The 13,273-nt window shown below is 50.1% G+C and overlaps 5 protein-coding genes across 5 annotated transcripts; 2 read left to right on the forward strand and 3 right to left on the reverse strand.

The window, feature by feature from the left end:
- Window positions 1–390: 390 nt before the first annotated feature.
- Window positions 391–1,497, forward strand: TGME49_273065 (hypothetical protein; the record flags this gene model as incomplete). Its single annotated transcript, XM_018781679.1, has 2 exons — window positions 391–686; window positions 1,302–1,497. 2 exons carry the CDS (start codon window positions 391–393, stop codon window positions 1,495–1,497), a joined length of 492 nt encoding a protein of 163 aa, XP_018636715.1.
- Window positions 1,498–2,440: 943 nt separating this feature from the next.
- TGME49_273060 (ribosomal protein S17, putative) lies at window positions 2,441–3,737 on the forward strand. The gene is made up of 3 exons (XM_002365877.1): window positions 2,441–2,857; window positions 3,115–3,202; window positions 3,373–3,737. Exons 1-3 carry the CDS (start codon window positions 2,776–2,778, stop codon window positions 3,551–3,553), a joined length of 351 nt encoding a protein of 116 aa, XP_002365918.1. The 5' UTR covers window positions 2,441–2,775; the 3' UTR covers window positions 3,554–3,737.
- Window positions 3,738–3,989: 252 nt separating this feature from the next.
- Window positions 3,990–6,620, reverse strand: TGME49_273050 (hypothetical protein; the record flags this gene model as incomplete). Its single annotated transcript, XM_002365876.2, has 2 exons — window positions 3,990–4,617; window positions 5,072–6,620. The coding sequence occupies 2 exons, from the start codon at window positions 6,618–6,620 to the stop codon at window positions 4,238–4,240; spliced, it is 1,929 nt and encodes a 642-aa protein (XP_002365917.2). The 3' UTR covers window positions 3,990–4,237.
- Window positions 6,621–7,818: 1,198 nt separating this feature from the next.
- TGME49_273040 (hypothetical protein) lies at window positions 7,819–9,638 on the reverse strand. The gene is made up of 11 exons (XM_018781678.1): window positions 9,340–9,638; window positions 9,170–9,276; window positions 9,001–9,113; window positions 8,867–8,936; window positions 8,776–8,810; window positions 8,653–8,718; window positions 8,538–8,592; window positions 8,460–8,480; window positions 8,387–8,403; window positions 8,214–8,329; window positions 7,819–8,156 (listed from the first exon to the last, which is right to left on the reverse strand). The coding sequence occupies exons 1-11, from the start codon at window positions 9,566–9,568 to the stop codon at window positions 8,050–8,052; spliced, it is 936 nt and encodes a 311-aa protein (XP_018636714.1). The 5' UTR covers window positions 9,569–9,638; the 3' UTR covers window positions 7,819–8,049.
- Window positions 9,639–10,307: 669 nt separating this feature from the next.
- On the reverse strand, window positions 10,308–12,924 carry TGME49_273030 (phosphoglycerate mutase family protein). Its single transcript, XM_002365874.2, has 8 exons — window positions 12,164–12,924; window positions 11,998–12,065; window positions 11,814–11,903; window positions 11,551–11,633; window positions 11,391–11,454; window positions 11,227–11,271; window positions 10,670–10,780; window positions 10,308–10,582 (listed from the first exon to the last, which is right to left on the reverse strand). The coding sequence occupies exons 1-8, from the start codon at window positions 12,350–12,352 to the stop codon at window positions 10,309–10,311; spliced, it is 924 nt and encodes a 307-aa protein (XP_002365915.1). The 5' UTR covers window positions 12,353–12,924; the 3' UTR covers window position 10,308.
- Between the last annotated feature and the right edge of the window lie 349 nt (window positions 12,925–13,273).

The following is a 13,273-nucleotide window of genomic DNA, read 5'->3' on the forward strand; positions in this document are numbered from 1 at the left end:
GGACTTCCTCTCCAAAGGATAATGCTGTTGTCAGGTACTATGTCACTGGAAACGCTACTCTCCTCTGTGTGGGGCTGAATGCTTCCGCCCACAGTTTTTGCATGCACAGATAAAGTACTCTTCCGGATCGTTCAGCTGGAGAGCCTTTGTGGCTTGCTTTATATGCATTCGCGTGCGGCTTTGTGAAGAGTGGGCGTTAGGTCGAAGTGCCCCACCATGGATACCTTGAGACGCAGTTGACACGAAGGCTGGAACTCTGAGCTAGACGAGCCGTGAAGCGAAGAGTTTATCTACATACCGAGAATGTGACAAGGGCTTCTGTCGATGTTGACAAGAGCCAGTATCTGTCGTCAATTCTCGGAGAAACGTTCAGGTATCTAGGTCATTGAAATGGCAGACGCGTCACGCAGATCTTCCGGGTCCTCATGGTGTGGCTGCTCCGGCAACAGGAGTGGACAGCAAGAAACACAGAGAGAGTCCTGCGACCGACGTGTTCTTGGTGTGAGTCCCAGGGCAGACGAAACGCCGTTAAACACTTTCTTTGCAAAGCCAATCTCGGCATCCGACAGAACTGTCAGTTCGGATGACTGTGGCGATGTGCTTAGGGGAGGTGCCACGACGTTAACAGCCGAACAACAGCTTGTGCAGCGAAAAAGCCAAGTGGAACTGATGATCGAAAACGAACGGTGAGCTGGGCGGTCGTTTTACGGGGAGACCTTTCGTAATGTTCCTCTGCATTTACTCAAAGGGATGCACTTACCGGCTACGATGTAACTAGGGAGGCATACATAGCCGGAATGAAGAATCTGAAGATAGCACCGACAGGAACATGACTGAAATGCATACCAGTAAGTATATAGATACCACCACCAAATCCATTGAGAACGTGGATGAGTTCCTCGATGGAGTTCAGTTGTTCGCGCGCTGAAATCAAGTAAAGTTCGCATCACAATGCGAGGGCCGATTCTGCACACAAGCTCTTGGGATGTGGACCGTCTTTTCGCTGTGTGGCTGTGAACATCGGAGTGGAATTACCATAACCGTCTGCATCATCCATGGTACTCGCTAACAGAGCCCTTCGCGTCATGTCTTTTGAATGACATCTGATTCCTTTGCCACACAGCACGAACTTCGTACTTGGCAGGGCACAACGCGCCTTTTGCATCGCTTACAAAAAACGCCAGCGAGAAGCATGTCGTACGACTCTGTACACATTGTAGAACACGTCTCCAGTTTGACACGGAGTGGTGAGTCTATTTAGCGACGATATACGTTTCTTTGCTGTTGGGTGTCTTCCGCAGGTACCTGCGACACCATGCTGAACTGCAAGAAATGCTAGCACTGTTCATGACGAAGGTTCTGGAGGACAAACCAAACAACATCCTCAAGTTTGCTGGAGAGTTCTTCACTCAAGATGGTCTCAAACAGCTCGTCGAAGCACAGGCGGATGAAGAAGACACGTATAGCGGCATTGATGAAAAACTGGAAGAAGTTTGAGTTCCAAGCCTGCTTTGTGTGTGTCCTTCTACAACGCGCAACTTCTCAGGGAGGAACTTTTCAAGCTCCGTACAACAGATTTCTGCCTGATTTTAGTCTGCGAGAAGGTTTTCTTCAAAAATGGATGGCACTGTGATTCACACGTTGTGGACATGCAGGTTGACGTGTGGCGTTCAGCCACTTTTCCAGCACTCTTGATGAGACAGTACCGATGACGGGCGCTCCATCGAGGAAACCTGTGGACACTCACTTTCCACATCAAGCTATTTACTTCTAAACACAGGTGTTCCAATCGTGCAACAACCCAACGACGGAAACGGGAGCAACATCTGCCACAAAACCCATTAGGATGACCTTTTACCTCCGACCACCAGCTTGCCTTCGTTACAAACAACACAACAAGTATGTCCCGACAGCGCTGCATTTATCCTACTGCAGCTGCTGAATTGGAGCAGATAAACTCCGGTAATCACTGAACTGGTTTCCATAAGAGAACCGATGCAAAGTCCGTCGTCTTGATCTGGGACATGCGGTTTTTCCTCTTTTGTAATGAGCATTCCAGCAGGCGCTGAACAGCTGTCTTCCGACGGAACACATTTTGGCAAATGTCTACAGAAAAGACATTAAGATATATTACCTTGTTTTCTGTAGAACTTCGGTTGTAAGTTCCCCCATTGCCACGCGACTGCCAAAGGAGGACGCAGTGGCTTCCCTACCCGCGCTGTGTATTTTGGGAACCTCCAGTGTGCTGGTTCTCAGATCGTCTCCTAATAAATCCTGTTAAGTCAGCAGAAGGACGATTTGTTGCCATATGGGCGTCGAGAACACCTGACAGACGAAAATAACAGTAGTTTCCTCAACTTCGGATTCACAACGTCGCAGTACCTCATCCTCTGCCCCGACTTTACGCACTCTCCTGAATTGGGAACCCTACACATGCACCGACACAATTTCCGTTGCGTCCGTAGCATCGATATGATCTTTTGAGTCGAGCAACATAACTATATTTTAACAACCCCGTCTCTTGTCGATTGTTGCCGGAGGTGTTGCGTTATTTGTGTCTTTTCGCAAGACGCCTATTCCCGTGTTTCATGGTCAACTCTGCAGGGGCTGCCGCCCTCCGGCAGCTCTGAGCTCCGTCCAGCCGGCCAGAAAAAACTGACCCTCTCTCTTTACCAAACAAAACTTTGTTGAATCTCCGGCGCATGCACTCGTCCGTCGTTTCCCTTAGGAAGCACCATCAGGGTATCTCATGCGCCTGACGATCGCTACCCAAGGATGGCTCTCAATCTCTCGTCTACGCTGCTTCACTGGCACTACAAGACGTGGCAGCGCAACACTGCTGGGTACCTGCGAACGTGTAAGGGAGAAACTGCATTCGATGTGTTTTTTGGCCAACGGCTCAGTCCAGTTTGTTGTCCAGCATTTCGGCGGGTTTGTAGAAGCGAGTGTCTGACCCCTACGACAACTCACTAACTGCATCTAGTCTGTGTGGAAAGGAAGTCCTGGTTTATGCACTTTGACTTGGAGTTCGAGGGTAAAATTCAAAGAACAGTATGTTGCCACAAAAAGGAGTCGCTCATTCACCCGACGTGTCTGCGTGTCCGGGTGCTGCAGTCATGCGCAACAAGCTGCCGAACAATGAGATGATTGGATACGTCATCAACGACAAGCATCCGAAGTCGATTCGAGTTGCCTGTGACAGGTGAGAAAGCTATGTTTTGACGGCTCTTTTCCGCCGCCGACCGCTCTTCAGAACCGCGAGTTCTTTCCTACTGCCGTTTCGTACACAACGTTCCACGTTGCACCTCGCCTGTCTACGGATTTATGGCACAAGCCAGAGACTACAACTGTGTCACTGCATGTGCTTTGCAGGTTCATGTACGTCATGCGCTACAAAAAAACGTTCCGTTACACGAAGAAAGTGTGGGCACACGACGAGGAAAGCGAAGCAAGGCTGGGTGACGTGGTCAGGATACAGCCGCTCGGATATCGAATAGGTCCGTGGAAAAACTATGTTCTGGTTCGTGTCCTCCATAAAGAACCTCGAGACTAGGGCTTCGTGTGTCGGAGAGCTGAAGTGCCGTGAATTTTAAGGATCACCCCTGTATAGAGCTCCGGCGTGAGCTGCGTGGTTGTCGCAACGGGGTTCACGGCCCCACGCTAGGTATGCATGTTTCTCTGCTGTCGAACATGTGTTGACTTATGTGGGAACGCGTCTTCAAATAACTGTGTGTACCGTTCTACCTGGTTGCCACAGTTTCGAATCAAAAGAAGTTACACTTTACATACAGCTGGCATGCTCTGTAGAATGACGCTTACGACTAAGGCAGCACCAGATCTGAACACTTGCCTTCAAGAAGTACTCGGTGAAACAGAAACGTTTGTCAAGCTACAGACTTTTTACATTCGAACAGCAAGACTGTAGTCTAGCTCGTGCTGGAATAGCGCCTCTTAGGCAAATACCGCGACTGCAACGTCACGCGACGAAGCACATCTGACAACAATTTTTATAGCTGCGTAGAGCTTCGGAGATCCACATAACAAAAGGAATGTTCGGTACATGGAACACCCCGATGTGTTCGCGGGTACAGAAGCACGCCTGGTGCTCAATTTTCTTGCCACACCCGTCGATCATTGTTGCGTTTCACAGCCATCTCGGCACTCCCATAGCTGCATTACATCGACTTATTAAATCGACTCGCTGCATCCTCAGGCTCTGCTGGTTGACGGGAAGTTATCAGAAACCTGGCACAGCAGATGTGCGATTGACAGGTCGCAGGGTTGCAGACTGAAGCAAGCGGGACCCCCCTATTTGAGTTTGGAGCAGTTGCCACTTGTCAATGAGAGACCTCGTTTGATGCAACCCCGGTGATATTGACACTCGAGATTGCATCAAGGGTTCGATCCCGACTTGCCGGCCGTCACTGCGAACCCACGTTGACGAAAACGTCGCTGGACCCTCCAGCATTCCGGGCACCCAAGACATTGAAACGGCGCATGGACGCTGAACTTGACCTGAGAGGTTTGGACTGAAGGATGCCGGGACATCCGTTGCCTCATTCGTCATTACCAGCCGATCCGGGTAGATCTCCGGATAGAACAGTGCCACCGGCTTCCCTGAGGACAAATACGAACATCGCGGGTCCTCACTTTCATGAATGACGCCCACAGTGAACATAGCCGTTCTACACGAAAGAATGTCACCAAAAGCAAGAGCGATGAAATCTGAGTGCAGCGTGCACACAGTGGGTCACTTTTTTCTGGCTATTAGTGAGCTCATTCTGCACGCGTCGCGATTCTCACATCTGCTTGGTGAAACCGAAGATCTATGACTCCCAACCAAAAAAAGCTTTTTTTTCTCTGGACTTGTAAATTTTCTTCCGAACTTCATCGTTACTCTTTGTCTTGGTTGCGTTTTCTCTTCGAGGCATTCTTCATGCTCAGCTGATTCGATACCAACTTGACATACGAAAAAAAACCGAACCGCGGAGACCGCCACTCCTCGAGTGTGCTTCCTCACTCACAACCACGTCATCACTGCATCCACGAAATGCCACGCGCTGGGACGTACCTGAGAAGTTATACGTGAATTCAGCTTCAGGTGGACCCCGATTCTCTGTTGATCCTCCTTCAGCACCATGAGTGCCGCCGCTTCTGTATTGTAACCCTTCCCCAGCCAATGGAATCCGGTGATTTTCCGCCGATGTGGCACCTAAAGAGCGCCCATTTTCGTGGGGATTCCGCGACTCTTTGCATCGTTCCCTAGGGCTAGAATGCAGCGTGCCATCCACAATCGCGTGGAAATTCGATGGCATGTCCCAAGTGCCGTCGGGTGGGGGGAACATTTGCCGAGTGTATGGATTCTGCGTTTCGGGCAGACGCACGTAGGGTTCGTTTGATATCCCCATGGTCGCCGGGTTCCGCAGAGGCCGTACCGAAGATCCCTTAGTCTCGCCACTGAGGTAGCACATTTGATCTCCGGGCTTCCCTTGTAACCGGTTTGCTGGGTACTTTGACGGATTTTCATGCACGCTGTGCAGGCGAGAACCTGATGGTTTTGAAGTTTTCCGCTCAAACCCATTGTTCCTCTCCACAGACGGAGTTACTTGCTGCAGGAGCTCGAAAGCTTCCAGTAACTCCGGCGGTAGAGATTCAGGTTGCGAGTCAACTCGCGCGGTATACGGCTCTCTAAACACCGGCCCAGCATTCTGCATGTCATCGGATTCTGCTCTCTGGCGGTAGCATCGCTGAATATGCCCGGAAATATGGACGGTTGACGTCTGCTTTGCGCGATGGCTGGCATTTCGACATTGTTCTGCCGCTGGGACCTCCAACAGTTTGCGACCCCCTCTCGCAGCGGGCCTCGTTGCCGGACTGCCACAAGCAGGCCGAGGTTCAGAGGATGTCCTTGAACGCAAACGCTGGGATATACCCTCGAGCCCTGCTGGAAAATATGTGGATCCTATCGGCCGTCGTCCACCCGAATCCTGAGTTTGAGGCTGGTTTGTTTCTTTTAGCAAATTCTCGTCGATCTCTATGCCCGAGTGGGTCCATTGGGGAGAGTAGTTTTCTGCTGCGTGCTGCTCCATTCTCTGTACAACATCTCCACTCAATGACGCACACATGACTGCCCTTGTCTCAGGAAATATCCGGTGAACGACCACGTCCAAATCCCTTTCTGGATCACCGAGGCAAAGCGGCGTGTTGTCTCCTGCACTGCAGGCAGTGTCTGCATTCCGGTATGTCAGAGTTATGACGTCTTCTTGTCGCACGAAATTCAGAACGTCTGCCCACTTCCCACAATAAATCACTTCTTTACTGGCAGTTTTAGAATGCTTAAAAAGCAGATCCGACCGTATGGACGCAACTGTATCATTCTCCTGGGTTGTTGATAATGTTCGGAGAAACATTTTGCACGGGCTGAAAAACCCCCATCTGCCAGGCCTTGAGAAGTATACCCTACCAACAAGTTGTGGCCTCGTAGGCTTGGAAGACTTCTGCAAGCGAGCGCCTTGGCGTGGTGACCCGGGGGTGCCCCGAGTTTGTTTTTTCGGCTTCTGTTGCAGAAGCCGTCCCCGCAAGAGGAACGAGCTTCTCGACACACCTGGTCGGATGCGCATTGCGAGTAAAATGTGGTGCTACTAGTATCCTGCCCGTTAAGCCCGTGTCGCGGCAAGTATTTCCCGCTTCGACGGCAAGAATCGAGCAAAGAGCAGGCCGCACGCGGACTATGACTTCTTTTATCCAAACCTGAAGGAAACACTGTGCAACGACTTAAGAATGATACTCCCCTGTACTTACGACAAAATGAGAATACGGAAAGCGCAACATGGCAATTTCCGTTGCACATCTCATGCCAGATTTGCTTGAGAACGGCGACCACAGAGGGAGAAACGAACGGGACACACAGGGGAGCCGCGGAGCAAAATCCCGAAAACCCGGAAGCACTGAGAGCTGTAACGGTGTACGTCTCAAATGCCGAAATAAAAAAGAAACTCGTTACCACAGTCTTTAACATATATAATCCAATGGTGGGAGGAAATATCTCGAAGTATAACCACGGTAAGAAGCTTTAGCTACTTTCTGACCACAGTCACTCAATCGGTAGCAGCATTCAATCGCTAGTGAGCGCGTCACTAACTGCTGGCACGCGGCATTTTGCCAAGCTCCGATGTCTGACCGGTGCGCCGCGGATGTGCCGATGCTGGACGTGGTGACTATCAAGACAGAGACAAGACCATGGTTTCCTGTTTGGGGGGCTGTAAATCTATTTTTCTTAGTGGGTGCTGATTCCGACAACAACAGAGGCTGGCATTCACAATTCGGGCTCGACTGCTGCACAGAAAATTGAATACTGCTGCTGGCATCGCTGCTACCAGTTTTTTTTCTTCTGTGCCGAGGGCCATCGCAAGTGCCCCAAGTGTGGTCAGCCTCCAGTATGCAGAGCTATATACGTACAACATACATAATATGGTAACGCTACTCGGGCAGCCACACCCTTACTCTAAGATTGTTCTCGTGTCCCAGCAGATGCTGATGTTGACAGTGACAGAGAAGAATTATATTGTTCTTTGGCACCCTTTGGTAGCGTCCCAAAAGGGATGCCATATCCAGTCTTTTTAAGGACAGATAGTCGGCGCGCACACATGGGTAGAAAATTCAGCCAGCACAAACACCACGTAGGTTTCTGGGTACAGTAGCAGGACCTGTCGATTTATAGTGCCAGATGGTGGCTGATTCTCGCGAAACACTCCATTCACGGGCATTCCGTTTTTCGGCTGTCAATCAAACATCAGAACGCCCACCTCTCGAGCACTCGAGCCTCTCTTGTAATCGTTATCACGATTGTATGAAGTGCTTTTTGAGCGGTTTCCAAAATGCAATGGATGTGACAAGAGTTTGTTCAGCCGTTCGGAAGTCGGAATATAACCTTCCTAGATAGAAAAAAGTCCTGAGGTTGAGCACTTCGCGATTCTGCGCCGGGCACAGCACCCCTTCTCACGATACAAGGAATTCACTATGCCGGGTCGCACCAAGGTCTGCCGTGTACTACTCCCTGCCCATTTGGTGAACCGCGTAGCCCGCCTTAGGAACTCTTTCATCAGTAAGAGGGATTTCCTTCTGTTCAGCCATCGCTTCGTGGACCGCTGCGAGCTCTGAGAGAAAAGCAAAGTCATTGGGGCTTCGTTTGATTGTAAGGTCTTTTACGGTACCTTGGGCCGTCTTCGGATCTCCTTCGGAGTTGAGCGTATTTGGGCTCTCGGGGTCGTTGTCCGCGAGTGGATTAGGAAAGTCCGAGATGCTCGGGTGAGGCGGCTGAGGTAGCACACTAAACAGAAACACCACAATCATCCACCTTACTGAATTTTACGGCTTCCACACTCACTCTGAGACAGCTCGTCGCTGAACGCATCATCACTAACATTTCGCACTAGGAAATGGTGTTGTTTAGGCCTCACTTGTTGCAGTCCTTCCATTTCCTGAGATAGCGAATGTTCTACATATGCTACACTCGCATTATCAGAATATTCACTTACTTGAATTGTGAGACCGTTAATTACAATGCGGGGTTTGCCCAATGGACTGTCGGCCCTGCAAGTCCATACCAAGTTTTCCCCTGTTTCGACAACGAAGTTGGATGTATGGACCCACAGATGAAGGTTTATTCCAGATGGTTCCTCGGTAGGCACGATTTCTGTAGCAACAGTCACTTCCTCCCTGTAGGCCATCTATCTCTGCCTCTCTCCAATATGCCCCGCAAAAGAGACAGCCTACACTTCCTTCCCAGGCTCCGCTGGCAGTTTCCCTTTCTGCCGAAAATATTCGTCTTCTGCCAGCGCAGTTTCTTTCAGAGGACATCGCTCACGACTCCTGTTTCCTTGCAGAAGATTGACTCATGAAGATAGTTGAGCCACTGATCGCGAGTGCGCATATCCCTGAAGCCAAGCAAGTAGATATTCAGTACAATGTATGACCTGCCGAACAAAACTTTTCGCGTACCGAGCACAATACACAGTTCCGATCGCTCTCTTTTCGCGTATAGCAAAACATCTGTCGTCGACGGTTTCCACCGGAACCATGATGTCCTGTATGTCGTACTCCTTTTCTACATTCTGATGACGGCAAGCTTTCCCGCATGAAGTTGTTTTGATACATACAAAGCACCTACAATTCCACTGTAGATGAGAAGCTTGTCGCGGGATAACTGCCCGACAGTCAATATCTTTGCGTCCGCATCACTTGTGTCAAGAATCATTTCAAGCAGACCTCGGTGTCCTATAATGCAGTAGAGCAGAACATAGTGTAGAGTGAGATTGTTCAAGAGCATAGAAACCGCACCTTCGCCGCAGACCCTCATAGCCTGCTTGCCGGCATCGTCATCCGTGTTTTCTTGTTTGAACGAAAGTTTCATGATTCCATCAGCCCAGCCATTCCTTGCTTGTTCGTTTAGCACTTGAGAAATGGCGGGCACTCTCTCCCCATCAACGTTCGGCTGGCTTTGTGCCCATATTGAGGGGGCGACCAGAAGGGCAGCGCTAAAGTAGATAGGGGCCTGTAGATGCTTCATTGTGGTTTATGTTATCAAAGCACACCTGCTCCCTAGAGGGTCGAGTAGTTGTAGCTAAGAGAAACATAAAGGTGACACCAAAAAGCTACCACAGCGCAGTGATGTGCCGCGCTGTCTGTACACAAGAGACGCCCATGCCCATCCACTACTAACCACAATGTTGTACGCATTTTTCCTACGAGAATGAGACTATGTAGCTTTCAGGCGGTTGTATTTCCCTAAATGTCTCAGCTTTGCTAATGAAGGACAGATACTCATTTGAGTGTGTGACTGGCTGAGGTCTACCTACACAACGATGTGCCAAGAGGCATCCCAGATTACCCTGAAAATCGTTTCTATACTAATAGGTTGTGTTCAGTTTGCTCTACTTCTACAATAATTACCAATTTCCGTCTGAGGCAGAGGAACGGGGAGTGCTCAGCAGCTGGCAGCAATTCGGAAACTGCACAGTGTTTCGTATCAGCGCCCTTTTTCTGCAACTGACCAAACCACATGTGACGAGCATATCATAGTACTAATTGCGGCACCGCAACAGTCCGCTTGCTTTTCAGTGGTTGAAATCGCTCCTAATGTGGCTGTTTTATGTGCAGTGTCAGTTAGACCGTCATAAAATTTGCTCATTACAAAGAACTTGCTGGCGCAGTACACTGCCAAGAGATAATATACGAAGAAAATGGCCAGCTTTCACAAAGTTTCACATTGACATGACCACCTCAGAACTTCGCCACGATATTTTGTCTCTACACGTATTCAATCGTTGCTGGTACTTGTTTCCCGCGGTCAACCTCAAGTATCTTTTTAAGGTCCGTAACCTTGCCCCAGCGAACAATCGTCCATTGCACAGGGTCTGCATAATCGGGAAGCCTATCCGAGGGAGCAAAAGTCGGCTCCAACTTGGTAGGATCTAAACCTTCCCCAGTTGCGTTTGGCGTTCTCGCCACCAGCGTTGCGCGCACCACGTGCAGAGCGGCATTGAGCTTCGGCGCATTGGTCGAAGCACTCAGAGGCACTTTCCTGAGAACACAATGACACCTTCGTTCCTATGAATGAACCGCTCACCACAAGCATAGAAAGGAGAAACTCCAAAAAACATGGACATACCTGATAATCCGAAATAGTTCATCTAAAACACCACCATGGGTGACAACGAGAACTCGTTCGCCCTGGTGCTTTCGGACGATTTCTGAGAAGAATGACGCGACTCTGTTGAATCTGACGCAGGCGAACACAGAGCATGACAACAGCGTAGGGCAGCCCAAATACCAGTTCGTGAACGTACCAACTACTTTACATCACTTGGATACGGCAATGACCACCCGTGAATGGAATTGTTTCTGTCGATGGCATGCTCGTTAAAGAACAAACAAGTGACACATTTTGTTTCGGTAATAAAGCAGCCACCGTGCAGGTAGCGGCCTCGTCCATGACGGCTGTCAGGAGATCTACGGGACAAATCTCTCGTTGCACTTCCGCACCACATGGGGTCAGATCACTGAATTGTCTGTGTTGTTCAAGGACCCTTTCCCACTTGAGAGATCTTTCATATGGATAGAGGAGTTTCCTTTCGTGTGGGAAGAGGACTGGCAGCGGCTGCAGGTGCACAATGTCTCTTCATGCGTTTCGTCGCTCGTATGGTGTCAGTGAAACAAACGACGTACCTCATTCTCAGGCTCTCCCCGCCGGGAAAAACGAAATCTGGGTTCCTGGAAAAGATATGTCAGCCCCAAACAAGGGCATCGAACACATGGTTGGATATGGGTATCTAGATGTTGCAGGCGGACGCTACCAGACACCAATTCTTCCAGTCGCTACAGGCACTCACCGATTCTTACGCCACATTGCCCACTCCACCGGAAACTTGTTTTGTATGTCGGAGAGTAGAGAACCTGCATTAAGAACAAAACGTAAAATTGTGGATGGCCTTCATGGCTGTTCCATTTCGGTTTCTCGGTGGCAAGACGTATCCTCCGTTGATTCCTTACCTTGCAAGATGCCTGCGTTCCACTCCATAATTCTCGGATCGTGACGAACTCGTGACAGAGGAATGCCCCCCTCCTTGCATATTCTGTTCAGCACCACATACCATGGGCAAGCAACCGGTTCGCGTGAGCGACTCTGATAAATCCTTAACTGGTTAGAAATCCAAAGACAAAGTGAAGGAAGTTATGAAAGATTGGAAGCGTCTAGTGTAGTGCAGTGGCCCAGAAGAGAACTCTGATACAATGGGTCTTGCAGCCAGCCTTACATTTCCGCTGATTCCGCAGTTCGGCTCAATGGGCTCGCATACACCATGTCAATAGCCACTTCTCCGGTAGCTGGGTTCCCGTAGATTGTCCTGCACACCGCACAACGGTATTCATCTCCTGTTGCACGGCCTGGCCTGCAATGTCAAAAACACCGCTCCCGCTACCCCCATGGCAGGTTCTTACTTGACTTCCACGCCACAAATTCTACACTGCTCTCGTCCTTCCTCGTTCAGCGGAATGTCAAGCTGACCCTGCACCACATGGCAGCAGAAGCCTAAAAAAAACCACCTGGAACAGTAGCCCCAGTCACGAGCAGGCAGCAGCCTCTAGATGACTCAGATGGACGCACCTGAAGCCGGTGGATTTTGTTGTAGTCCGTCAGGCCATGGCGCACAACGACAAGCTCGCAGACACTGGATGCCAGTCCATCGAGATGCGGAGACTGTCGGGATACCTTGCTGGACTCTGCTCCATTTTCCGACTCCAGGGTGTCGCTGGACAAGTGCCAGTCCTTCTCACCCTCACAGCGTCCCTCCATTTGCGCCAGCCCGTCCTACCTCGGCCCTTTGACTTTCTGCTCCACATAAAGGTTTCTGGCTTAAACTGGTATCGGTTTTCGCGGGCGATCCATACGGAAGACGGAGCTGGGAACTGAGTCCGCTCGGACTTCCTTACACTAATTCCGTCACGAATAGTAGCATCATGGGAACACACGACCTTCCGTCATATTCAAAAAGGGAATTCTTGGTTTCCTCTGTGGCATGGGACCACAAGTGGGGCAGCGCAGAGTTAGCACGCTTTCAGCCACGCAGAGCAGGCTTCGAGCTTAGCGCGCTGCTGTGTCCGAGGGACTTTCCGTGCCAAGCTTACCGGCACACTTTCTACGCTTTCTTCAGAGGAGGAAACCTTTTTTGCAGAAGGTCAAACATTGGATCCTGGTGCTTTAGAGACTCAAGTGCTTTTCCCGGTCACAAGTACCGAAACTCGACTCGCGAAAAAGCGAACGAGTCTGTCCTGTACCCGCCTGCCCTCCAGAGTGCATGCATCCCCCATCAAGTTGGCAGACACCGTCGCCACTAATGCTTCAGTTATCCGAAATATTAAGGGGGACGGTTAAACTGGAATGATGTCCCAGTCTGCCGCACCATGAGAATTTTCCTCGATCCCGCCACAAACTGCCTCTCTTTTTCCACCCCGACTAGCCAGCTCGGGAGATCTGTTGGGACTCCACTGGGCCGACGAAGCAACCTCTTTCCTCCGTCGCTCCTCCAGACCCTCTGAGCGAAGGCCAGTTGAAGTTTAATTGGGGTGTCAATGCCAAACCCCATGCAAAAGTGCATGACAGTACTTTTTCTTTCCTTTAAAAGAGTATGCACCTCATCCTTCTACCATGTCCTGTACGAAGCCGTATTATGCGCTTAGTCCCGTGACGGTTAGTTCCGATGTTGGGTCTGAATTC

Source organism: Toxoplasma gondii, chromosome VIII (genome assembly GCF_000006565.2).
Source record: "Toxoplasma gondii ME49 chromosome VIII, whole genome shotgun sequence".
Lineage (NCBI taxonomy): Eukaryota > Apicomplexa > Conoidasida > Eucoccidiorida > Sarcocystidae > Toxoplasma > Toxoplasma gondii.

Coding starts and splice junctions, on each gene's coding strand:
- TGME49_273060 (XM_002365877.1), top strand. CDS start 2,776: ATGGCTCTCAATCTCTCGTCTACGCTGCTTCACTGGCACTACAAGACG. Junction 2,858..3,114: donor TGCTGGGTACCTGCGAACGT/GTAAGGGAGAAA, acceptor CGGGTGCTGCAG/TCATGCGCAACAAGCTGCCG. Junction 3,203..3,372: donor ATTCGAGTTGCCTGTGACAG/GTGAGAAAGCTA, acceptor TGTGCTTTGCAG/GTTCATGTACGTCATGCGCT.
- TGME49_273040 (XM_018781678.1), bottom strand. CDS start 9,568: ATGAAGCATCTACAGGCCCCTATCTACTTTAGCGCTGCCCTTCTGGTC. Junction 8,719..8,775: donor GCGGAGCCTGGGAAGGAAGT/GTAGGCTGTCTC, acceptor GATGGCCTACAG/GGAGGAAGTGACTGTTGCTA. Junction 8,593..8,652: donor TCTGGAATAAACCTTCATCT/GTGGGTCCATAC, acceptor ATGGACTTGCAG/GGCCGACAGTCCATTGGGCA.
- TGME49_273030 (XM_002365874.2), bottom strand. CDS start 12,352: ATGGAGGGACGCTGTGAGGGTGAGAAGGACTGGCACTTGTCCAGCGAC. Junction 11,455..11,550: donor GAACGCAGGCATCTTGCAAG/GTAAGGAATCAA, acceptor TTCTTAATGCAG/GTTCTCTACTCTCCGACATA. Junction 11,272..11,390: donor GCAATGTGGCGTAAGAATCG/GTGAGTGCCTGT, acceptor TATCTTTTCCAG/GAACCCAGATTTCGTTTTTC.